Source organism: Pan paniscus, chromosome 8 (genome assembly GCF_029289425.2).
Source record: "Pan paniscus chromosome 8, NHGRI_mPanPan1-v2.0_pri, whole genome shotgun sequence".
NCBI lineage: Eukaryota > Metazoa > Chordata > Mammalia > Primates > Hominidae > Pan > Pan paniscus.
Genome location: NC_073257.2, coordinates 85,046,263 through 85,073,552, shown reverse-complemented (window position 1 = coordinate 85,073,552; position 27,290 = coordinate 85,046,263). Strand labels below are relative to the sequence as shown.

Here is a 27,290-nt window from a genome sequence, read left to right as displayed (position 1 = left end):
CTTGCCCAGGCTGGTTTTGAACTCCTGGGCTCAAGTGATCCTCCTGCCTCAGCCTCCCAAACTGTTGGGATTACAGGCATGAATCTGGCACTCGGCCGGAGACTGTATTTTATGAAAGTAATTGACAAATTTGTTCAGAGAAAGTTGAACAGACTTAGAAGGGGTCCTAAAAATTATTTACAGGAGAAGTTGAGAACTATCATTTTGAAAAAAGAAGACGGAAGAAAATGCATATTAGTTTTAAAAAATCTGGAATAGGCGTGTGAAAGAGGAATTAGCTATTCTGTTACAAGAACAAGAATGAATTATGGGAAAGCACGTTTCAGTTCAGCTATCCAGTCATGGAGAGGCTGTGTCACAGTGCAGTTAGCTTCCAATCCTTGGAAATTTTCAAAAAAGTATTTGGCTGGCCATTTGTAAAGATTATAGGTGGAATTTTGCATTATTAGAAAGTTTGACTTGATCAGGAATGTGTAAAACCTCATTCCACTGAAAAGAAAAAGGCCTCGGGCACATGTCACCTACTTTGAAATACAGAGTATACTAGCATGTTGTTACCAGAAATATTCTCAAAGTGAATTTTGGTATATATTTTACCAGCTTATTGAAAATACCAAGAACTTTGTGTATTCACAGTTAACCATGGCATTACTATCCTAGCTGTCATATAGCCAAGTTTCTCAGGCATACATATTTAGTGCATAAATTACAAGGACAAATATCTCAACCAAAACATTTTATTGTATGTCATGAAAACATTGGAAAACAATATTTTGGCCAGGCACAGTGGCTCACACCTGTAATCCCAGCACTTTGGGGGGCCGAGGCGGGTGGATCACCTGAGGTCAGGAGTTCGAGACCAGCCTGGTCAACATGGTGAAACCCCACCCCTACTAAAAATACAGAAATTAGCTGGGCGTGGTGGCATGTGCCTGTAATCCCAGCTACTTGGGAGGCTGAGGCAGGAGAATTGCTTGAACCCGGAAGGTGGAGGTTGCAGGGAGCCAAGACCACACCATTGCATTCCAGCCTGGGCAAGAGAGTGAAACTTCGTCTCATAAATAAACAAACAAATAAATAAATAAATAGAAAAACAACATTTTAATGACTAAAGAACCAATATCTCCAATATTCTCATTGCTCCCCTTAACTCCAGGGAAACTAATTGATGAATCAACATAGGTAAATTGTCCTTATGAAGAATCTATGAAACCAAGAAATTCTAGAAAGGAACATTGGCCAGAGAGTACTATATTATCCTTCTTAATGCACATGAGGTTGACTTACGTAACTGATATCATAGGCAGGAAATTCACATTAGGGCCAATACATTTTGTGGGCAGGGAATTCAGTATTAGCAAATACTGCACAAAAATTAAATATGAATGGGCCATGATCACCAAATCTAACTTGTCTAGAAAATACTTTAGATTTTTCCAATCTACCTATCCACAATTCAAAGTTAAGTTTACTCTCTAAACTTCAGTCACATGTAGAGAAAAGTGTAGCCCACTGCTAATGGCCTCCAAGAAAATATGACAATGTAAGACAAGAAATAAGTGGGATAATGCATTTTCTGGAAATAACACGCAGGGTTGCAAATGGCAGAAACAACCCTCTTTCTTTAAAATGCCCGTTATGTATCTCGGCTGAACCCTAGACCATAATCCTTTGAGGGGAAGAAATATCCTCAGATTCTTTTTCCCATCAAAAGGGACAAATTTCTTCCTCCTTTGCTCTCCCAGCTGTGACTTTTTCTTACAAATAAGGTTTCCAGAGCAGTTTCACAGGTGATTACAGAGTCATAGAAATATTTGATTCCTCTCCCTGGCTCTAATTTTATAAGAAATGGTTAGATACTTAACTTTTAATCGCTTCTACAGAAACTCCTAAACCTCTCTCAGTAACTATTTCCTTATTTATAAAGTTTTTCCTTCAAGTTAAATGTCATTTCTTGGGCTGTTTGCTAAAAGTTCACTTCCTCCCCTGCTGTAGGGGAGATAGGGTATGAGGAGGAAAAGTTTATCTACCATCTTCTATAACTAATTAAATAATACATATATATTTTTAAAAGTTAACCATCCAATACTTTCTGACATTTAACGTACCCATCCCACTCTACCCCCTTTTAAGGCAGCAATCCAATCTAATAATCTGGCCACTGGTCTTATATCCTGTTTTTAATCTCAGCGTGAAGCCCAGAATCTGGTATTGCGCACATTCATCCTAAAATGCTGATCTATACATCTCAGTGCGAAGGCTTCAAAAAGAACAGCTTCCTGGCCTGCCAGAAGCTCCTCAATGGTTTGCTAAGATGCCCACTTGCCAGCTGCCCCTCTGGTGTCTTCCACCAGGACCACGCAGGGCCAAGGGCAGGGAACCATGTCTGCGTCCCCACCCTTTCGCCCCAGGGTTGAGTCCTCCAACCCTCCAGGTCCTATCCGGCAGACAGCCGCCCCTGAATCACAGCCCCTTTTCGACCCTGTGCCTCAGCTTGGTCGGGAAGTGCCCCTCCTTTCCTGCTCCATCCTCTTCCATCCTCCTCCCTCATCACCCCACTTTGCTTCCCCCTTTCTCATCCCTTCTTTTCCTCTTCTCTCACTTCCCCTGTCCTCTCAAGGCAAACACCAGCTCTAGTTCCCAAAGTTCCCCCTTTATCATGCTTCTGGCATTGAGCCAAATACCATCCTTGAGGAGCTGGGGGTTGGAGGAAAAGATCTGGGAAGGGCGATGGTATATGGAAAGAATGGGGAATACAGGAGGTACTAGAGGGAGAATAGGTAAGGAGAAGGGTGGGAAGAAAGGGGAGTGGAGATTTTCGGGAGGACAACTTTCTGAGCGACCTTAGGTTAGTTATTGGCAGCAGATAGGGGGTGATTAATGACAGGTAGCTCAAGCATATTTTTTGGAATAGTTTTGGATTTACAGCATAATTGAGATGATAGGACAAAGAGATCCCACATACCCCACACCCAGTTTCCCTTGTTATGACACGTTACCTTTAGCCATACATTTACCACACATTGGCATGGTACCTTTGTCACATTAATGACCCACTATTGATACCTGATTATTAACTCAAGTCCACATTTATTCAGATTTCCTTAGTTTCCACCCATATCTTTCTGTTCCAGGATCCCACATTACCTTTAGGTGTCAGGTCTCCTTAGGGTCTCAAACCACCATTTTTATTTTTATTTTATTTTTTTTGAGATGGAGTCTCCCTCTGTTGCCCAGGCTGGAGTGCAGTGGTTCGATCTCGGCTCACTGCAACCTCCACATCCCGAGTTCAAGTGATTCTCCCGCCTCAGCCTCCCAAGTAGCTGGAATTACAGGCATGCAACACTATGACCATCTAATTTTTTTGTGTGTATGTATTTTTAGTAGAGACGGAGTTTCACCATGTTGGCCAGGCTGGTCTTGAACTCCTGACCTCAGGTGATCCACCCGCCTTGGCCTCTCAAATGCTGGCATTACAGGTGTGAGCCACCGTGCCTGGCCACAAGCCTATTTTTAATGTGTATCCTTTCAGGTACTAGAGCAACCATGAAGAAATAAGCCAGGGTCAATTAGATACTGAGCTACTCAAAAGTGTCAAGAAGGATGGTTGTCTCCATCTCACCCCCACCCTCTGTTCCAGTTAGTACTCACATTCTACTAGAAAAAGATGCAAGAGAGAAATCTGTTAGTAACTGGAATTGAAACTTTTCTTTGCCTGATTGGCCAGTTTTGCACCAAGCCTGAGGAGGGAGACAATTTAAGACTCACTCGATCTGTGCAAAAAGTCTTATTTTCTGACATAAAGACTAATGAGTTTGGTTTCTCCAGATCTGTGCCCCCCATGGCAACAGAGCTTTCAGTCCCTTGCCTTCATTAAAGAAAAATTCTATGCTCAACTTTAATTTTTTTTTTTTTTTGGCTCTTCAAGTTGGAACTATAAAGTGCCTAGAACACAAAGAAGATAGAATTATTTTTACACATACTCCAGGAACTCTTTAGCTAGTGAAAGCTGTGGGATATGGCAGATCCATGGAAATTTTGGAGTTCAGGCAAGAGGCTAAATGGAACATGTAACAGAAATTCTCGGGAAATCTATTTTCAAGGATTATCAGGGACTTTTCTTATAAGATTCTAGAGCTAGCATTTAAGGTACTGGAATCTAGTTCTTAATCATCTGTACATTATAGCAAATTGTCACAACAAAAAGTGCATTGTGCCAAGTTCTTGACATGAGACTCACCCACGGGTGACACGGAGGTGCCTGTGATGAAGAGGCAGGTGAGAAGCAGGAATGGAGGCATCCTTCTGGACCAACTGCCAGAAACACTGGAAAATTCTCTTAATACTGGTGTTCCTTTGTCCCCTTCTCTTTCAAGCACTTTTTTTTTTAAGGCCTCTAGGCTCTCACGAGAAAGACTTTATCAGCACTGGTAGGGGCTTTATCAGAGGAAGAGGATGAGGATGAGTGGGATAAGGTGTCCACAGCTCTGGCCTTGGCCCCAGAGAGAAGCACTGCTTTACACTGTCAACAGCGTTCCTTTATTAATAGTTTTCTTTAGGAAAAAAAAAAAACACAACTCACAATCCCTCATCCTCCTATTGTTTTCTCTCAAGAATTCCCTGCAATGAAACCCCAGTATCTTATCCAGAAGGGAATTCTAAATGAGGGACATCCCTTCACGTCAAATTCTTGCTTTGTGACTTCTAGGAATTGATTTCACAATGTTGCAGCCATAGCACTGCACACTAAACGAGAATGGATGAAGCCAAATCACTGCAACTGTCTTGGTCAGATGGTTGAGGAGCTTATAATAGCACACAAAACAAAGTAGTAAGGACAGGTATGAGACAAGGACAGTATTCTCTTGAAATAAGCTCCTGAGTTTGTTTTATTATGGTCTTTGGCCTCAAAACTTCTGAAAGAAACAAGGTTTAAATTGTGTTTTTACTAATTCAAGCAGCAATACCTCATATTTTTATTGTGTTTACTCCCAAAATTAAAAAATGGTTTAATGTTATTTATTTCACTAGTTCTCACATTAAGATGGGGTAGGAGCTTAAAATTAGAAACTACTCATTAAATTAACACTCTGGAAAATTAAATGTCAAAATTTCCTGAAGTTTCACTTTTAGACAAAGGAGAGAAAATGTGCTTCTTAGCACAGTTTTTTTTTTTCAGACGGAGTCTTACTCTGTCGCTTAGGCTGGAGTGCAGTGGTGTGATCTCGGCTCATTGCAAGCTTCGCCTCCTGGGTTCACGCCATTCTCCTGCATCAGCCTCCCAAGTAACTGGGACTATAGGCGCCCACCACCACGCCCAGCTAATTTTTTTGTATTTTTAGTAGAGACAGGGTTTCACTGTGTTAGCCAGGATGGTCTCGATCTCCTGACCTCGTGATCCGCCTGCCTTGGCCTCCCAAAGTGCTGGGATTACAGGTGTGAGCCACCGAGCTCGGGCAATCACTGGTTTTTGACAATGACAAAAGTACACATGGTCTCCAGAAGCACAGGGTTTATGGTCAGGCAAGGGGTTTCCATTGATCTAAAATTGTAGTTAGCTACTTTATTACTAACATCAGTGGGACACAGGCAATTTGACCATTAACTTATTAAGTTGTGGTTTGATGGCAGCAATGGATGACTCTGCTGTCTCATTGCAGGATAGTGTTGCTAAGTATCAGTGCTTTAAACAGAAAAAACAATCCCCCACAACTTCCTGCGCCTAGGAAGCCATCTGAGGGCTTCATATGTGTTGCAGAGAAACAGAGGACGTGTGCATGAGATAAACCCAGACTTGTTGCCAGGATTGATTGCTGGAGTCAAGGACTTTCACCAGATAGCCTTTGGTTCTGTAAACAAGAATTCCCAGGATGGTAAGATTTTTTTTCCCCCTTATTTCTATTTTTTCCTTTTTAGTTGACCCGCCCTTTCATTTTTTACTTTTTATGATGAAAAATTTCAAATATATATACAAAAGTATAAAGAACAATAATGAACACTCAGCTATAATAATTACTAACATTCTATCAATCTAATTTCATTTACATACCATTTACATACCAGTATGCATTTCTAACACATTGTATTTTTTTACATAATCATGATGCTTTTATTACAACTATGAAAATTAGTAATAATTCCTTAACTCATATCCAATCCATATTTAAATTGCTCCAATAGTTCCAAATATTCCTTTTATTGCTGGGTTGAGTCAGGATTCAAACAAGATTTATATATTGCATTTTGATTGTCACTTAAGTTTATTTTTATCGGCTGGGTGCAGTGGCTCACACCTGTAATCCCAGCACTTTGGGAGGCCAAGGTGGGGGGATCACCTGAGGTCAGGAGTTCGAGACCAGGCCGGCCAACATGGTGAAACCCCATCTCTATTAAAAATGCAAAACTAGCCAAGGGTGATGGTGCACGTCTGTAATCCCAGCTTCTTGGGAGGCTGAGACAGGAAAATCACTTGAACCTGGGAGGCAGAGGTTACAGTGAGCCGAGATTGTGCCACTGGACTCCAGCCTAGGCAACAGAGGGAGACTCCGTTTCAAAAATATATATATATATATTTTTATCCATGATGGTCTTCCCCCCTTCCTTCCATCTGTTGAAGAAACCCCATCATTTGTCCTACAGAATGTTCCACGTTTTGGGTTTGGTGAATTGCTTCTTTGTGGTGTCTTGTAGTCTTTCCTCCCCCATATTTAATGTTAATGCTTGTTCATATGTTATAATTTTTCTAAATTATGTGCTATTAGAATTTAAAAACAAAAATACTCTGGTGACATTGAGAGAATTTAATGTACAGAAGGCAATGCTAGAAATAGACCAGTTACGAAGAGGATAAATCAGTCTAGGATACATCTGAGCTAGAGTAACAATTTGAGAGCTACCAACATATAAATGGTAATTTAAATAGGGGAGAGGGGTGAGATCACACCCATGGAAAATGGGGTCCAAGATGGAACCTTGGGGAAGCCTAATATCACAGATGTGGGCAGAGGAATAGGACGCTGTAAAGGAGACCAAGAAGTAGTCACAGATTTACGAAAGGAAACCCAAGGGTGGAGTCACAGGAGCTGAAGTTCAAGGAGGAGGGGTTGCTCAGTGAATGATGCATTTATAAAATATTAACATTTATCAAATAAGTATTTTTTTTTTTTTTAGACAGGGTCTCACTCTATAACCCAGGGTGGAGTGCAGTGGCGCGATCTCAGCTCACTGCAGTCTCTGCCTGCGGGGTTCAAATGATTCTCCTGCCTCAGCCACCCAAGTAGCTGGGATTACAGGTGTGCACCACCACGTCCGGCTAATTTTTGTATTTTTAGTAGAGATGGGGTTTTGCCATGTTGCCCAGGCTGGTCTCGAACTCCTGAACTCAAGCTATCCACCCACCTTGGCATCCCAAAGTGCTGGGATTACAGGCAAAGTAGGTAATCTTATATTCAGTAGGATTCATTAAAAATAACTTACACATTTATCCTAAGGAAATATCACAAGCGCACCATGGGAAATAAGGAGCTTGGACTCATTTGGGAGAGCAACAAACAAACATTGGCAGTGATAAAACTGAATTAAAACTCTGAAGAGTTTCGGTGAAACTGAGCTCTAAAATCTAAGAAGTCCCATTTTTCTGTGAAATCTTTCCAGATAGATTTAAAAAGTCAACCTATTTGTATTTGTTTTTGAAAGCATCCACCATGTGCTTACTACTGCACCCTGACAAGCAGGATACCACATTAGTGTTAACATCACCTCTGGTTACATCTTTTCTACTCACCAGTCACCATGCTCAGCAGTCCTCCAGCCACTTAGTCTGGTACTTGACCACAGGATGCACTGAGGAGTTGTGACGTAGGCGCCATCTCTGAGCCTCAGTTCCTTTCTCTTTAAAGTGATGGTTCTCATCAGAATCACCAGGAGGGCTTGTTGAACACTTGGCTCCACTCCTAGTTTCTGATCCAAAGGGGACCGGAGAACTTGCATTTCTAACAGCTCCAAGAGATGACATGCTGCTGCTCTGGGGACCATGTTCTGAGAACCCTTCTACTTTTTCCACCTCTAAAGTCTATGCTTCCTCAGCAAAACTGCATTACTTACACTCAGTAATAGATTTGACACTATCATTATTTGCCTCTAATCCACTATGCTTTTTTTTCTCTATTGTGGTAAAATATACATAAAATCTATCATTTTAACCACTTAAGTGTACAGTTCAGTGGCATTAGGTACATTCACATCGTTGGGCAACCATCACCACCACCCACCTCCAAAACTTTGTCATCTTCCCAAACTGAAACTCTGTATGCATTAAACAATAACTTGCCATTCTTCCCTCCCTCATCCCTGGCAGCCACTATGTTACTTTGTATTTCTATGAATTTGACGAATCATGTAAGTGGAATCATACAGTAATTGTCCTTTTGTGACTAGCTTGATTCATTTAGCATGTGTCTTCAAGGCTCATCCTTGTTATGGCATGTGACCCAATTCCATTCTTGTATGGCTGAATAATAACCAGTTGTGTGCACACACCATGTTTTGTTTATCCATTCATTTGTTGGTGGACACTCAGGTTACTCCTGCCTTTTGGCTATGGTGAATAACGCTGCTATGAACATGTGTGTACACGTTTGTCCCTACTTTCAATTCTTTTGGACATATGCCCAGAAGTGGAATTGCTGGATCATATGGTAATTGTTTCACTTTCTGAGGAGCCACCATAGGAACCATTTTTCACAGGAGATGAACCATTTTACATTCCCACCAGGAGTACCAAGGGTTCCAATTTCTCACCAACGTTTTATTTTCTGCTTTTTCTGATAATAGCCATTCTGATGGGTGTAAAGTGGTATTTCATGGTAGTTTTACCTTTCCTTATTAGTGATGTTGAGCATCTTTTCATGTTTATTGGCCATTTATATATCTTCTTGGAGAACTGTCCAACTCCTTTGCCCATTTTTAAATAAGGTTTCCTTTGTTGTTCACTATACTTTAAGCTTGTCCTACCCATGGTTTGCAGGCCGCGTGCAGCTCAACACAAATTCGTAAACTTTCTGAAAACATTGAGGGTTTTTTGTGTTTTGTTTTAGCTCATCAGCTATCATTAGTGTTGGTGTATTTTATGTGTGGCCCAAGACAATTCTTCTTCTTCCAGTATGGTGCAGGGAAGCCAAAAGATTGGATACTCCTGCTTTAAACTTCAAATTGTAAGCTCCTTAAAGGCAGGAATCATGTTTTCATTTTCCTTAAAAAACCTAACCAAAACAAACACAACCCTGCAAAGCTTAACAGAATGTGTGAAGTATGTAGATACCATTTGTTGAATGCAAAAAACGACTTAATATTTTCAACCTTGTAAGAGTTGAAGAAAGGAGGAGGAAACACAAGAAGTGGCTCAATAGTCGAAGACAGGTTTATTTTGGGGAGTATTCTGGCTGATTTCAATCAGGAGCATTCTGTCTTACAGACTAAGGGTACTTAAGGGTTTAGCGAGGGAGAGCTTATTGCATGCTCGGAGTGTTTCTGGGTGGAGGAGAATTTTATTTCAAGGGTGGAATGTCTGTTCGGAGGGGAGGTTATCTCGGGGCTGGGATGTCTCTGGTCAGAGGGGGCTTTATCTCAGGGTTGGAAAGTTTCTGGTCTAAGGTGTCATTTATGGTTTATGGTCATGCTGACATTAGCCATTAGGCTGATGTTTTTTGGGCTGGATTTAGGCGGTTTTTAATTGGGAGAACTTAAAATGGCAGTGCTTGTCCAAGATGGCGATGCTCCTGCTCTGTCAAACCTTACCTTCTTACACTTTACATGGGGGTAAGGGTTGTCTGCGTTAGGCTGCTGTAAGCTGCCAGAAGGCAGGACCACAGCTACAGAGGCTCTTTGAACAGCACCTCATATTGCACTCCAGCAACCAGATATTTAATACAAGTTTTTAAATATGCCCGTGGTGATCTTGGCAGCATGTGATATTTCCTGTTTGGCTACCACTGTAAATTTGATACAAACTCTGAAAATAATGAATACTTAATTTTGGTGCATCTTTGAACAATTTTCTTGAGTCCAGGAGCCCATAGCACTGGGCAATCCAGGTGATCTGATACCACGGAGATTTTTCCTGTCAATCAGGAGATGAGGATTCAGGCTCACTGAGACTGCTGCTGCTGACTTTATTAACGGTTGTAGAGGTCACTCAACCTCTTGGTGGCTCTGGAAAATTAGGAAAATACTGATTATCTTAGGTTCAGGAAGAATTAGTGAAATGCCTATTTTTGAAATATAGGCTTAAGGAAGAGCTTAATTTGATAATGATATTTTTATAAAAATGAATTTTAGAAGTAAAAAACTTCCCACCTAGAATCACAGGAAATGTAGTTTTTCTGGTTTTGTTTTAAAGAATGAGATGCTATCGTTCAAAAATTGAATAAGTATTTATTGTTCCAGAAGGTACATTGCTTTTTATACATATTTCATAAATGATACAGGATTTTACACATGTTCAATAGTTTGCTATTTGTTTAAAGAACTTTTCTCCATGTCCTCCCTCCCTTGCTTCCCACACACCCCAAAAAGGTTTGCTCATTGCACTGTGCTGTTTCTTCTTAAAAACCCTATGCACAAACAGGATAAATGGTTTAAAAATAATTCACACAACTTAACAAAAATAAATGAGGGAAGGAGCTGACGACTGGGGGTGGTGGAGGGAGAAGGAAGTGGGCGGAGGGTCAGGAAGTGGAGACATGCATCCTTTCATTCCGTCATGCCAATGAAAGGGGTGTTGGCAGGAGTAGCGGCAGCAGCAATCCTGGCTGGCCTTCAACCTTTGCAAGGCACGTGGAGTCTGGGTTTGTCATTTAAAGTTTTTCTTTTCATACACAATGATCCCAAAGGAGGAAGAAAAAGAGAAAGAAACTCCTTGCCACAATGAGGAAGGATGAATCACGTGAAAGAAAAGGCCAATCAGTGGTGTGGCAGCCCCCATCATCCTTTCCATCCTGCCCCTACAGCAGTTAAAAACAGGATATTAGACACAGATTCCTTTGACTCTTCAAGCGCAGATGTCATCTGGAAATATGGTAGAAAATGTTTTGACAAAGTATAAGATTAATTCTCTTTCTCTCAATTTAAGATAAGAAAAAATAGGGTGAAGAGAGTGGGCTGAAGGAAGCCCTAGAAATGTATTCCTATATAAAGATAAATTGCACCCTTTGAGATCCACACACTTGATTTACAACTGAAGTTGTGGAGGTGGGAGGGCTCACAAACAGTGTGGAAGTGTGTGTCCTTCGAGATGAACAAAGCCTCCAGACAAGGCAGTCCCATCTGGCTGGCCTGGAATGCTGTCACACAAAGCAGATTAGCAATAAAATTATTCTGGTTGAAATGGCTACAGAGCCATGATTCTTAGCTAATTTGTAAACCTTACATCTTCCTGATTTGGTAGTACAGCTGAACACCCCCCTTCCCTCTGATTTGTGTTCTGGAGGGAGAGGGGATTATCAATAGATAAGTATATAAAGGAGGGCAATTATTCCTCCTGTGAAAGACTAATTAATAAAACAAAACAAAACAAAACCAACAACCTCATGCAGTGTTGCCAGTGATTTTTAGACACTGATCCAGAGCACTGGGATATATAGACATTTAAGAAGGTATTAAGAGATAATCTAAAGTGTCAATTATTAAACAGTTATAAGTTGGTTCCAATTATCAAATGGAAAAAATGAGTGTAACCAAGAGGTACAGGTAGGTGGTCAGTAAAGGGATGCAGGAAGGAAAGATTCCTGGTAACTCTGCAGAGACTGGGTCCAATTTAAAATAAATGCTAATGATATTTTAGCATATCATGAGAATTTGCTTTCCTAGTATATTTATTTACTCCTATGTCAAAAATAGGGACAGTTAAATTAAAAACAAATAGTCGAGTGGGGTGCTGGTGTGTTACTCTTTTGCTGACTCTGCAAAGAAGATGCAAGAAACGAACACCCCCAGCATTGTTTTCTCTTTATGAATCTCTCAACTATATAACTGCATCATTTTCATCCAGAAACTGAGATACTTGGTTAAGACAATATTCACTAAGCCCTTTGAGCTTATATTCCACAATGCCTGATCCTCAGGTTTTAACATTCCCTTCTTCCCTCAGATCCTTTCTGTTTTTGTTTTATAATTAAAGGTAAAAACGCTCTACCCCCCACATGGCTCCCAGCTTCCACCTGCAATGCTTTAATTAAAAAGGCAAACAGGTGTTCCTTCTGCCAGGATTCAGAGGCTTTTTGCAGATCAATCTTTTTCACCAATTTGTCGGAGAGGCAGATGTACTTGTAATGGGTCTCTCAGTCTCTTAAGGTCCATTTCTGCCTAAAATAGAAACAAAAGGTGAGAAAACTGGCTAGTGAAGCTTTCAATGATATTACTGTCTACCAAGAAAAGGAAACTGTTCTCCATTACTATAAGTCAGAGAGATCATCTCAATAACTCTCAAAATAAGAGTGCCTTGAAAGACAAAGCATTTTAACTCACGGCATAGGACAACAAAGGGTGAATCCAAAATGGAAGCTGTCCTTGGCAGTTTCAGCCCTCAACAAAGCCTCCAGAAAAATCAGTGCTATCAACAGGGTAGGACTCAGAGGCTAAGAATGTAAGGAGCATCTGAGACATACATCTTGATGGTGTTTCTCCAGTGAGAAGCCCTTTCACAAGGGCTAAGAGCCAGAACTTTATGCTACTCAAGATTTTAGTTATTTATCCAGTACCTGTTTAAGTTTTTACTTAGCCAGTGAATTTTGGAACAGCGTGTGTAGTCAACTGTAGTACTTTCAAAACTCACACATGCTTGGACTTCACCTGGGAGGAGCTGGACTAACGAGCAAGCCTAGGGTGAGACTGAAGCATCTGTACTTTTAACAGCTCCAGGCATGATTCTGATGTATTCCCTCCAGTTTAGAATCACCGTACATAGCAAAGGAAGACAGAACTCCACTTAGGCCAAAGCAGGAAGATGGATTAAGCCTATTCAAAGCACAACCCTATCATCAAGAAGAGACAGGAAAGGCAGAGAAGAGCAACTAAACATTAAAGAGGATGGAAAAGCTTCTAGAGATTGCTGAAAAATCTCTAAAGTCACAAAGACTACAGAGAAAAGGAATGAGGGTTTATTCACCAAAATCAAAGATAACAGAGTGAGGGAGGCACATCCAGAAATTTGAAAGAGGTAGCTTTTATGAAAAATAAAATATATCAATCTTTTCCAAGCATCTTCTAGTTTAATAATCTCTAAACTGTCCCTGGCAAAGATCTCTAGCAGTCTTTCCCTCTTACCTGGGTTTTACTTTTCCCCACTGCTACCACACATTTTTGTGAAAAATCTTAGATAAATTATTATGGAAATAATCAAAAAGCAGAGGGAAAAGTAGAAACAGACAACTACAAAGAAATAAAATGAAAAAAAAAAAAAGTAAAAGTAGGCCTAAAAATGTCAATGTGCTAGTGTTAACAGGATGGAGCAAACACACCATCTTCTCACTTGCTTTTTATAAAACTTTCTAGAGAAATGTCCATGCCTAAAATAGTTACTGTAATCAACTGAGGAATAATTTATACAGGAAGAAGAGGGTTGGAACATTCTTTCAGTTTACTCATTTGAAGAACCGTGGCTGTGGATAATAATAATAACCATGCAAGATAGGGCTGGGATTTATTTTAATTTTTGTAAAACTTACCTGAGCAATTGCATCCTTGAGTTGATTGTATTTCTCTAGGTCAAAACGTGACTTTTTGGCTCCTTTATGGAAAAATAGTAAGTATTGTCTGTCTCTGGCTTCTGGATAAACATATTCCTAAAAAAATGAAGAAACGGAATTATCAGTCCTTAGCATACTATCTTCACAAAATATTTACTAACTGCTGTTTAGATTCAATACATATGTATGCATGTGTGCTGACATGTGCTGTGTTAAGTATTTAATTACCACCTGAACATTTCTACTGTGAAACATACAAAACAGTACACACAAAATGTACATCACAGTGAATCATCACACAATGAACATGCTACTCATCACCAGGTTTTATAAAAATAGAACTCTGCCAACAATCCAGAAACTCCCTCTTGCCCCTTCCCAATTACTCATATCTCTTTCCCCCAAAGTAATCACTCTCTTGACTTTTATGGTAATTGTTTTCTTACTTTCTTTATAACTTACCTCCTTAAGCATGTATTCCTAAGTTCCACAACTTAGTTTTACCTGTTTTATGAATTTTATGAAGATGGAGTCATACAGTATATATTTATATGGCTACCTTCACTCAGTATTAGGTTTGTGAAATTCACCTTTTGTGTGTAGCTGCAGTCTATTCATTTCCATTATATTATATTGTGTGACTTCATCATAGTTTATTTAACCATTCTACTATTGATAAGCTTTTGGGTTGTTTCGGTTCTTACTAATAATGCTGCCAAAAGCATTTCTGGATTTATCTCTTCTGCTGGAGATATACCTAGGAGTGGAAATCTTAGATCACAGGGTATGCATGTGTTCAAATGTAAGCAGTGATGATAAACAGTTTCCAAAATGGTTGTACCAATTATACTTCTATCAGCAGGATTATGAGGTACCACCATTCCACATCCTTGCCAATACTTGATATTGCCAGTTTAAAAGACGTTAGCCATTCTGCTGTGTATGCAATACTGTTTCATTTTTTAAAAAGCTTTATTGAGATATAATTCACATACCATACAATTCACTCAAAGTATAATGCTCAATGGTTTATAATATAGTCACAGAGTTGTACAATCATTACTACAATTTTAGAACATTTTCATCACCCCAAAAAAGAACTCCATACCTTGTGACAGTCAAGTCTCCTCTCCCCCCAAACCCCCAGTTCTAGGCAGCTACTAATCTTTCTTCTGCCTCTGTAATTTGTCTATTCTGGACATTTCATATAAGTGGAATCATACAATATGTGGCCTTTTGTGTCTGGCTTCTTTCACTTAGCATAACATTTTCAAGGTTCATCCATTTGTGGCATGTATCAGTATTTCATTTCTTTTTATTGCCAAATAACATTCCATTAATAGTTATCGGGGAATCTGCCCTGATAGTCACGTAGGTTCTTTTCTATTTTCCCTAAGCATTGGCCAGTTTGAGAAATAAAGGGACAGAATACAAAAGAGAGAAATTTTAAAGCTGGGCGTCCGGGGGGGACATCACATGTCGGTAGGTTCCGTGATGCCCCACAAGCCGCAAAACCAGCAAGTTTTTATTAGGGACTTTCAAAAGGGGAGGGAGTGTACGAATAGGGTGTGGGTCACAGAGATCACGTACTTCACAAGGTAATAGAATATCACAAGGCAAATGGAGGCAGGGCGAGATCATAGGACCACAGGACCGGGGTAAAATTAAAATTGCTAATGAAGTTTTGGGCACCATTGTCATTGATAACATCTTATCAGGAGACAGGGTTTGAGAGCAACTGGTCTGACCAAAATTTATTAGGTGGGAATTTCCTCTTCCTAATAAGCCTGGGAGCGCTACGGGAGACTGGGGTTTATTTCATCCCTACAGTTTCGACCATAGAAGACGGCCACACCCAAGGGGGCCATTTTAGAGACCCAACCTCAGGGGTGCATTCTCTTTCTCAGGGATGTTCCTTGCTGAGAAAAAGAATTCAGCGATATTTCTCCCATTTGCTTTTGAAAGAAGAGAAATATGGCTCTGTTCCACCTGGCTCACCGGCGGTCAGAGTTTAAGGTTATCTCTCTTATTCCCTGAACAATTGCTGTTATCCTGTTCTTTTTTCAAGGTGCCCAGATTTCATATTGTTCAAACACACATGCTCTACAATTTGTGCAGTTAACGCAATTATCACAGGGTCCTGAGGTGACATACTTCCTCCTCAGCTGACAGGATTAAGAGATTAAAGTAAAGACAGGCAGAGGAAATCACAAGGGTATTGATTGGGGAAGTGATAAGTGTCCATGAAACCTTCACAATTTGTGTTTAGAGACTGCAGTAAAGACAGGCATAAGAAATTATAAAAGTATTAATTTGGGGAACTAATAAATGTCCATGAAATCTTCACAATCCACGTTCTTCTGCCATGGCTTCAGCCGGTCCCTCCGTTTGGGGTCCCTGACTTCCCACAACAATAATTATGCCACATTTTATTTATCCATTCCTCAGCTGATAGCATTTGGGTTGTTTCCACGTTGGGGCTATTATGTACAATCCTGCTGTGAACACTTGTGTACAAGTTTTTGTGTGGATGTACATTTTCATTTCTCTTGGAGATACACAGCATTTTCCTGATCACTAAGAGGCTGAGGCCTTTCCATTTAATCTGTTATTGGCCATTTGCATATCTTCTATTAGAAGTGCCTGTTCAGATATCTTGCCATTTTTTCTAGTGGAGTCTGTCACTTTCTTACTGATTTGTAGAATTTGTTTATATATTCTGGATATAGATCCTTTGTAGGGTATACATACTGCAAGTATCTCCTTCCAGCCTATTTACCCTCTTCATGGTGTTAATAAACAGATATTTATTTAATGTAGTCTAATTTATCATTCTCTTTTGTGAGATGGGATCTTGCTATGTCGGCTGGCCTCAAACTCCTGGGTTCAAGCGATCCTCCCATCTCAGCCTCCCAAGTAGCTGTGATTACAGGCATACACCACAGTGCCTGGCTTACTTTATTACTCTTATCCTGTATGGTTAGTGCTTTTCATTCCGTGTAAGAAATCATTCTCTACAGTCATTAAGATATTCTCTTATAGGAGCTATAAGAGAATAGCTATACATTACCTATCACATTTAGATCTACAATCCACCTGGAATTTATTTTTGTTTATAGTATAAAATGGGGTTATTTCATTTTTTAATATAGGTATTTAATTGTCCTAGCACCATTTATTGAAAAAGACTCTCCTTTCTTTGTAGGGCCATCTTTTTTGTTTATTTATTTTTGAGTCTCACTCTGCCACCAAGGCTGGAGTACAGTGGTGCAACCATAGCTCACTGCAGCCTCAAGCTCCTGGGCTCAAGCAATCCTCCTACCTTGGCCTCCTGAGTAGCTCGTACCTACAGGTGCACGACACCACACTCAACTAATTTAAAAAAATTTTTTTAGCTATTGGGTCTCACTATGTTGTCCAGGCTGGTCATGAACCCCTGGCCTCAAGTGATTCTCCCACCTTGGCCTCCCAAAGCACTGGGATTATAGGCATGACCCATCATGCCTGGCCTGCCATCTTCTTAAAATCAAAAGTTCATTTATACTGGGTCTGTTTCTATACTCTTCTATTCTATAGGTCTGTCCTTGTGCCACTGTTATTGAAGTGTTATAACTAAAGCTGTAGTCTTCATATCTAATAGAGCAAATCCTCTTACCCAGTTTTTCTTCAAGAGTTTATTGGCTTTTCTTAGTCTTTTACATTTTCATACCGTTTTAGAAGCAGTCTATTCAAATCTCTTCCCCAATCCCCAAATCTGTTGGGTTTTTGACTAACTGGGATTGTACTGAATCTAATGGATCAGTTGAGTAGAACTGACATTTTTGGATAGAGTCTTATACATTTTTTATACATATATTTCTAGGGTTTTCCCCCCCTGCTTTGCCTTCTACGTGTGGTCTATGTATTTTTAAAAGTAATTTTAAGGTGCAGCTTTAAATATTTTCATTTTCTAACCATTTGTTGCTAGCACACAGAAACGCAATTGATTTACATACATTGATCTTGTATCCAATAACCTTATGAAACTCACTTATGGATCCTAACCAATTATCTGTACATTTCTTCTGTATTTTTTCATGTACAAAATCTGTAAGTGTCAGTTTTCTTTCTTTCCAATCTTTATATCTTTCATATTCTGTTCTTGCCTTCTGCACTGGCTAGGGCCTCCTCTTCAAAGGTGAATAGGAGCGGTACTTCTACCTTATTCCCAGACAATGAAGGAATATTAGAACATTTTAAGTCTATTTACCTGCTCCAGACATATATGTCATTGTTGTTGCACATTTAATTTTACTTATTTATTTTTGAGACAGAGTCTCACTCTGTCACCCAGGCTGGAGTGCAGTGGCGTGATCTCGGTTCACTGCAACCTCCACCTCCTGGGTTCAAGCAATTCTCATGCCTCAACCTCCCCAGTAGTTGGAATTACAGGTGTGTGCCACCATGCCCAGCTGATTTTTTTATATTTTTAATAAAGACAGGGTTTTGCCATGTTGGCCAGGCTGGTCTCAAACTCCTGACCTCAAATGATCTGCCCGCCTCAGCCTCCCAAAGTGCTGGGATTACAGGCATGAGCTACTTATGCCCGGCCTGTTGTTGCATTTTAATTCTCTCTATATTTTAAATTCCATAGGAGTTTATTATTGTTTATACATTTAATATTAGTTTAGACTCATCACTCACAGGTTTACCATTTTTGTTGCTCTTTATTCCTTTCTGCTTTTCCGACTTTTCACGTGTGATAATCTTTCTTCTGCCCAAAGAACATCTTTCAGTATCTCCTTTAGTGCAGATCTGATGGTGACAAATTCTCTGTCTGAAAATGTCTTTATTTTGGAAAGATATTTTTTGCTGAGTATAGAAGTCTAAGATGACAGTTATTTTCTTTCTAGAAATTGAAGATACTATTCCATTGTCTTTGGCTTTCATTGCTGCTATTGAGAAGTCAGCATTCAGTCTAACAGGGACTCCTTTGAAGGCAAACTTTTTTCTCTCTTTGGCTCCTTTTAAGATTTTTCCATTTGGCTTTGGCTTTTGAAGTTTTACTACCAATATATCTCAATGGAAATTTCCTTTTTTATTTTATTTTTTTGATACAGAGTCTTGCTCTATTACCCAGGCTGGAGTGCAGTGGTGTGATCTCAGTTCACTGCAACCTTCGTCTCTCAGGTTCAAGCGATCCTCATGCCTCAGCCTCCCGAGTAGCTGGGATTACAGATGTGTGCCACATGCCCAGCTAATTTTTGTATTCTTAGTAGAGAAGGGGTTTCGCCATGTTGGCCAGGCTGGTCTCAAACCCCTGGCTTCAAGTGATCCACCCACCTTGGGCTCCCAAAGTGCTGGGATTACAGGTGTGAGCCACCGCGCCCAGTCAGATTTCCTTTTTTATATTGGCTGGTATTGGTTGGGATTCTTAAATCTGTAAATGGATGTCTTTCATCATTTTGGAAAATTCTCAGCCATTAACTCTTTATTTAAATATTGTTTCTTCCCATTCTCTTTCTCTTCTCCTTCTGAGACTCCAATAAAATTAAATACATATTAGGCCTTTCCACTGTATACTGTGTCTCTTACCCTTTCCTATATTTTACATCTTTCTGTATCTGCACACTTCATTTTGAATAGTTTCTTGTGCCTTACTCAAGGTCACTATTTCTGTCTTTTTTTATGTCTAATCTGCTATTAAACCCATCCATTATATTTCATTTCTAAAATTTTTCAATGGGTTCTTTAAACAAAAAATCAAGTTATCTGCCAATATTCTCAACCTTGTTGTTTATCTCCCTGAATATAGTAAGTATAATTATTTTAAAGGCTATGTCTGATAATACCAATATCTGGAGTCCTTGTGTCTGTTTGTAATGTCTATTGTTTCTGTAGGTATTGTGTATCTGCTTATTTTTATTGTATGTCTAATTTAATATTTGCAAAACTGGCCAGGCATGGTGGCTCATGCCTGTAATCCAGCACTTTGGGAGGCTGAGGCAGGCAGATCGCTTGAGCCCAGGAGTTTGAGACCAGTCAGAGTGACATGGAGAAACCACAGCTCTACAAAAAATGCCAAAAAAACCCAGCTGGGCATGGTGATACGTGCTTGTAGTCCCAGCTACTCAGGAAGCTAAGAGGGAGGGCTGCTTGAGCCTGGGAGTATGAGGCTGCAGTAAGCCATGATTGTGCCACTGTACTCCAACCTGGGCAACAGAGTAGGACTCTGTCTCAAAAAAAAAAAAAAAAAAAAAGCAAAATTATTTGTAGAAATAATTTAAGGTTTAGAATAATGTTATCTCCTCCCAGGGATGATTTATGTTTGCTTCTGCATGAAACCTGTGAGCATCAGCACTCGGGGATTACCAGTATTCCAGGACTACCTCAATCTAATTTACAGGATTGAGATGAATGAAAGATGAGCTACAGTACCTGAAAGAGCCTATACTAGGTGAATCCTTATTCTACAATGGTAGCCTTTACAGGTTCCAAATCAAAGCAAGATGGTTTCTGTTTCGCCTACTTTAGTGATCATTAGACACCAATCTCTAAGGCTTTGGTTCCTCTAGGCTAACAAGTGTGGCTCAGCTTCTTGGCCTCTCCACTATACCCTCTTCAATTAGCATAAATCCCCAGAGGAAAAAGCACACCTAAATACTAGTCTCATCTTCCTGGGACTCCTCTTATTTAGACCCTTAACTAGCAATTTTTGCTATTTTGTTAGTTCTCTAGTATCTTTAAACAGATGTGTATTATGTGTTGTCTAACAATTCTAACTTTTCTTGGTGGAAGGACTGGTTGATTGCCTAGTATGCCACAACTAGAACCAGAGTAAATATTTAGTTATTGATGATGATAGATAATAGATATTGGATGACTGATAGCTAAAGGGTTTGTGGAAGCCTTTTTAAAATGAATAAAATCGAGGTCTGAATCAACTGAAGGGATAATTAGTGGATTAAGAACTTGAGGGAAAGCCCTCTACATTCATCTAACATGCTGCTACTAGGCTATTCACCTATGTTTGCTTAGGATGTAAATATACACACTAAGTTTATTCAAATCTTTCTGTGCTTCCTCTTTGGGGCAACAATCATTTACTGAGCAACTATGTGCTAGACTCTATTCTAAAATTTCTGTGATTTGGGCTAAGTGCAGTGGCTCATGCCTGTAATCCTAGTATTTTGAGAGGCTGAGGCGGAGGATCACTGGAGCTCAGGAGTTTGAGACCAGCCTGGGCAATGTAGGGAAACCCTGTCTACAAAATATTTAAAAAATTAGCTGGGCATGGTGGCACATGCCTATGGTCTCAGGTACTCATGAGGCTGAGGTGGGAGAATTGCTTGGGTCTGAGAGGTAGATGCTTCAGTGAGCTGTGATTATGCCACTGCATTCTAGCCTAGGAGACAGAGTAAAACCCTGTCTCAAAAAAAAAAAAAACTGTGATTTGATACTAAGTGAGAGAAGATGCAGACAGTTTCGTTAGGAAAGAAAGAAAGTCACAGAGGGAGAGGTTAAAAACACAGGGAACACAAAAAAGAAACTGGAATAAGATACTAGGAGGAAGGAATGGGATTAAGAACATGTGGAGGGGCTAGCCCTAAATAGGAAAATGCCACCTCTTCTTGGAATTTGATGGAAATCATGTAAAATTCAGTACAGATATAGTTGCATTTACAGTTTTAAGAATTAGAAAGCTTCTAACTGTTAACTTCAATTTTCTAGGAGAAGGTTAAGGGTGGGATGGGGATCTTGATGTGAAGTCTTAGAATAACTACTATGGGGATATGAGGGAAGAAAATATGATTAAAAACACAAGCAGTGGCCCATTCTACACTATGACATGCTTTTTCTCTAGTAATATTTAATAGCCTAGATATAGATAGGATAAAGGTCTAGATTAATCCAATATTAGGAGTTTATAGAGTACATACTGTAAAAGACAAAAGGGCAGGGATGGTAGCATACTAAGAAGAGAATGGCAACACAGTTTAAATTGGATAGAAAAGGAAGTGATACAGGAGGAAGGTGACAGTAAAAAGTTAAGGGAAAGATGCCAGTAGCTTAAAGGTCTGGATGAGGTCAAAGGAGTGAGTGAGTGAATAAAAGGTCTAGAAAGAAAATAAATTATCAGAAATTAACATACTAATTTATATTATAAGTGGGACAGTTCTAGGAAAGAAGGCCCTGAACAGCCATTGAAGTGGTTTGCTGGAGTACAATATAAATGACGGTTATTGGAATTGAGGAGGTAAAGGGTATTAAAGGCTAGGTCACTATTTATCAACACTTTTTTCATTATTGCCCCCCTAAGTAGCTTTTTAAGGCATTTTTTTTCCTGATTACTCCTCCTTCCCACAGGAGGTTTAATATACTGTTTATCTGTTTATGCATTATAATATGCAATATGTTTTTACTCCCCAAGAATCAATGCTCACTCCTATGAGGCAACATCATCCCCTTCATTGAAAAGGCATGGGCCAGATGGTGGGACGGCTGGTCCACCTGCACGCTGACACAGCTCCCACAGGCAAGTCTTACTGCCCAGCTCCTTTTCCACATAGTAGAAATCAGTACTCAGGTTCTACTTAAATATTAATCAGCAAAATTCAATATTCCATTTGATTTTATGATTTCAAGGAGCTTGCCATCTTAAAAAGATTCTTTGGAACTTAACATACTATTGGGATACATTTAGACTGTTAACAAGTACAGCAACTCATAGTAACAGCAGTTTAGAAGAGTTTAAATGCCATTGAACAGGCATTTGCTTCAGAGGTATTAAGATGGATATGTTAGTAAAAATATTTAATATGAAAACTATTTACATTTTATTTGGTCACTGTTTTCCTATTCATAAGTGAATAGTGACTAAATTATTTACTACTGCTATTTTGCAACTTGTCACTTGGGGGCAGCAAGACTATTTTGGTAATCACAGAATGGAGCATTTAACTAGTAGGACAGGTAGGGCATTAAAGATTCTACAGCATGACGAGAAGGGAGAAAGTGGTAACACTGTATTCAAGTCTGATACAGAAAACATTTACAAAACAGCCCTTTGTAAGAAGTAATTATTTCCCCAATATATTTTTATTTCTATTCTGTATCTATTCTAATTATAGTTTTCAAAAGTTACTCCTCATAAATGAAGTCAACAGAAGGCAGCATAATTGAGTGGAAAGTGAGCAGCCTACAGAGCCACACAAATCTGGATTCAATTCCTTGTCCTACAGTGTACTAGATAGAATGTTTGGGCAGATTACTTATCCTCTTGGAGACTCAGTTTCCTCATCTATGGAATGGGGATATATTAATACTTATAGGGTTGAGATTAAATATGTGAATAGATGTACTTATGTTACTAGATGTAAAATGCTTGACACATAATTAGGCTTAGCAAAACGTACTTAATAGTAATGACCAAGCAAAAGGTATGGGTATCTCACAGTGGAAAGAATGCTTCACCTCTTCAGTAATCAAGGAAATGGAAAGTCCACAAGGAAATACCACTATTTTGTACCCAATTAATCAGCAAGAGATATATCAAGGGTGATCTTTAGATTCAAGGTATAACTGGAAAAATATTAGTGTTTGGCTGAAAACATGGTTGTTATCCATGCCCAGAGCTGTGATCAGATAAGAATGATGTGACTGTTCAGTTCGTTCACAGTGACTAGTATGAGCCAGACATGCAACTAGGTGCTAAAAAGTCTGGGCAAGCAATTGTAGGACATAAAACAGTTTACTTTCTTCTCTATTAGACACATTTGGGAGGCCAAGAAAAGTTAAATAACATTCTTGTGCTATCATTTCCCCAAACACAAATAGGCTGTGACCACTAATCTAACAACAGAAAGAAAATGCATATGTTCAATAGCAGCCATATTAAATATGAGATGCAACTCTCAGCTTTCTTCTGATAACTAAGAAAACAGAAAAAGCTTTTCCTATGTCTCAGGTATTTCAAATATTTGATATTAAAGGGAGTGCTAGGTTGGATCTATGATGGTATATTATAATAATAACTGAAAGTAATGCTAAATCTTCATACTTCCTAAAGTGACACTGGAATTCCAAGATATTTAAAACGGCACTGACAATAAAAATTAGTTCTAGATACTGGTATTCAATAAAGGAGCCTCGGTTGATAAAGAATAAATCAACACTACCCTGAACCACGTACACATTTGATGCATTCCCTATCAAAATACCAATTATACTCTTCACAGAAATAGGAAAAAAATTCTAAAAACTATGCAGAACCAGAAAAAACCTTGAACAGCCAGAGCAATCCTGAGCGAAAAGAACAAAGATAGAGGCATCATACTACCTGATGTCAAAATTTACTACAAAGCTACAGTAAGCAAAATAGCACGGTACTGGCATAAAAACAGACACATAGACCAAAGAAACAGAATAGAGAATCCAGATATCAATCCAAGCATTTATAGCCAATCATCTTTGACAAAGGCACCACGAACCCACAACGGGGAAAAGGCAATCTTTTAAATAAGTGATGCTGGGAAAACTAGATAACCATATGCCGAAGAATGAAAGTAGATCCCCCTCTCTCCATACAAAAAATCAAATCAAAATGTATTAAAGACTTCAATCTAAGACCTGAACTATGAAACTACTAGAAGAAAACATTGGGGAAACCTTCCAGACATTGGTCTGGGCAAAGATTTTTTGTAAGACCTCAAAAAGCACAGGCAACACAAGTCAAAATAGACAGATGGGATTATATCAAACTAAAAAGCTCTTGTATGGCAAAGGAAACGGTCAGCAGAGTGAGGAGACAACCTACAGAACTGGGAGAAAACATTTGCAAAAGCTATTCATATGACACAGGATTTATATCAGAATATACAAGGAACTCAAACAACTCAACAGCAAAAAAATAAACTATCCAATTAAAATATAGGCAAAAGATCTGAATAGACATTTCTCAAAAGAAGACATACAAATGACTAATAGGTATATGAGGAAATGCTCAGAGTCACTAATCATCAGGGAATACAAATCAAAACCACAATGAAGGCAGGGCACAGTCGCTCACACCTGTAATCCCAGCACTTTGGGAGGCCGAGGCAGGTGGATCACGAGGTCAGGAGATCGAGACCATCCTGGCTAAGATGGTGAAACCCCGTCTCTACTAAAAATACAAAAAATTAGCCGGGCGTGGTGGCGGGCATCTGTAGTCCCAGGTATTCAGGAGGCTGAGGCAGGAGAATGGTGTGAATCCAGGAGGCGGAGCTTGCAGTGAGCCGAGATCGTGCCACTGCACTCCAGCCTGGGCAATAGAGCGAGACTCCATCTCAAAAAAAAAAACAAAACCCCAAAAAACAAAAAAACAAAAACAAACAAATAAAAAAACCCACAATGAAATATCATCTCATTCCAGTTAAAATGGCTATAATAAAAAAGAAAAAGAATATCAAATGCTGGTGAGGATGTGGAGAAATGCTGGGAATGTAAATTAGTATAGCCATTATGGAAAACAGTAGGGAGCCTCCTCAAAAAAACGAAAAATAGAAATATCATACAATCAATCTGGCAATCCCACTAGTGGGCATATATCCAAAGGAAAGGAAATCAGTATGTTAAAGCGATATCTGCACTCCTATGTTTACCGCAGCACTATTCACAATAGCTAAGATACAGAATCAACCTAAGTGCCCATCCAGGGATGAATGGATAAAGAAAATGTGGTATATATACACAATGGAATATTACTTAGCAATAAAATGAATGATATCCTGTCCTTTGCAGCAAAATGGATAAGGCTGGAGGACATTATGTTTAATGAAATAGGCCAGGGACAGAAAGACAACTACCACATGTTCTCACTCATATGTGGGAGCTAAAAAAGCTGATCCCATAGAAGTTGAACCCACAGAAGTAGAGAGGAGAATAATGTTTACCAGAGGCTGGGAAGGGTAGAGGAGAGAAGGGGATAGGGAAAAGTTAGTTAATGGTACAAAATTACAGTTAGATAGGAGGAATAAGCTCTAGTGTTCAATAGTTAACAACAATTTATTGGATATTTCAAAATAGCTAGAAGAAAGGATTTGGAATGTCCCCAACAAAAAAAAATAATACATGTTTGAGGTAGATATGCCATTTACCCTGATTTGATCATTAAACATGTATATATGTTGTATACATGCACAGACACCCTCAAAATATGTACAATTATTATGTATCAATAAAAAAAGAATAGACTTGAGTATTAAGTAATTAGGTATCTAATTCTCAGCTCTCTTCCATAATGGAAACAACAACAACACCTTTCCTTTCAACATACTTAGGAGGATTTCTGAGTTTAGTTTAAGTATTTGATTAGTTATCACCAATTCTCCATTCCAAAAACTCGATAAAAATAAAAAGCATGGGACTTTTCCCACAGTACTTAAAAAGCCAAGCAACACAGCTGAACAGGTTATCCTACAGCTGATCACTCTGCTCCTTTGTCCACTTATTCTATACCTTACTGTAGTATATTTCTCTGAATTTAATGGTTTACATGGCTCTCTTAATAGTTTGTGAGCTCCATGAGGGTGGAAGTCATGTCTTATATCTACCTCTCCATCTACAGCACTTGCTTAGAATATTGCCTAATACACAAGTGGCACACGTGTGTGTATGTGTAAAGGATGAGTACTTAAAGAAAACTGGCTTTAGAAGATGAGAAAAAAGAACTCTTTTGACAATCAAAACTTTATTACTATCTCATAAAAAGTTACTTGAAGAGAATTCTTACCTGGCGTGTCATTACAAAATATGCATACATTGCCATGGCACTTCCATAAGTGATGAAGTATGTTACTGGCTCCATGATGTCCCAGGAATATTCCCACCAGGTAAGCCGGGCCAAAATGCCAAACTGTGTGGCCATGTAGGCAAGGCCACCCCATAGCACCAAAGTGGTCCTCTTCTCAGCTTTTCTGCTAATCTCAATTCGTACCTATTGGGCACACAAAATCATAAGGCATTTTGACATAAAACCAATCTAAAAAGGCTTAAACTGTTCTATGTTCACTAAAGAAACAGGGCTCATCATCAAGACACAAGTCTCAATTCTAGTAAATATAGCTTGTCTTCCTAAATAGTATCTGCAGTTTTCACTGAATAAAATATCTTAGGCCAGGTGCAGTGGCTCACATCTGTAATCCCAGCATTTTGGTAGGCCAAGGCGGGCAGCTTGCTTGAGCCCAGGAGTTCAAGACCAGCCTGGGCGACATGGCGAAATCCCATCTCTACAAAAAATACAAAAATCAGCAGGGCATGGTGGCACATCCCTGTAGTCCCAGCTATCGGGAGGCTGGGGTGGGTGAATCGCTTGAGCCCAGGAACTGGAGGATGCAGTGAGCCAAGATCACACCACTGCACTCCAGCCTGGGTAACAGAATGAAACCCCCTTGAAAAAAATATATATACATACAACTACTATTCAGGGCATTTGTATTTTATGTTTCAACCTAGAAGTGGGTGGAAATATGGGCATGAATAACTCAGTTTCAAGAGGTCTTCATCCAGTCACAAGATTATCTTCTCTGA

General features: G+C 39.4%; 2 protein-coding genes across 3 annotated transcripts in view; both read right to left on the bottom strand.

Annotated features, from left to right (window-relative positions):
- Positions 1-4,403, bottom strand: part of OIT3 (oncoprotein induced transcript 3) — a 44,605-nt gene extending 40,202 nt beyond the window's left edge. The window contains exon 1 of the mRNA XM_003815977.6: positions 4,241-4,403. Within this exon, the coding sequence (XP_003816025.1) occupies positions 4,241-4,301 (61 nt within the window). The 5' untranslated portion in view covers positions 4,302-4,403. The remainder of the gene's footprint in view (positions 1-4,240) is intronic.
- Positions 4,404-10,411: 6,008 nt separating this feature from the next.
- MCU (mitochondrial calcium uniporter) overlaps positions 10,412-27,290 on the bottom strand; it is a 192,404-nt gene continuing 175,525 nt past the window's right edge. For both annotated transcript variants that reach the window (XM_003815978.4, XM_034930779.3), the window contains exons 6-8: positions 26,494-26,697; positions 13,722-13,838; positions 10,412-12,360 (exon numbers count right to left, since the gene is read on the bottom strand). In XM_003815978.4, coding sequence (XP_003816026.1) covers positions 12,283-12,360; positions 13,722-13,838; positions 26,494-26,697 — 399 coding nt within the window. In that variant the 3' untranslated portion in view covers positions 10,412-12,282. The remainder of the gene's footprint in view (positions 12,361-13,721; positions 13,839-26,493; positions 26,698-27,290) is intronic.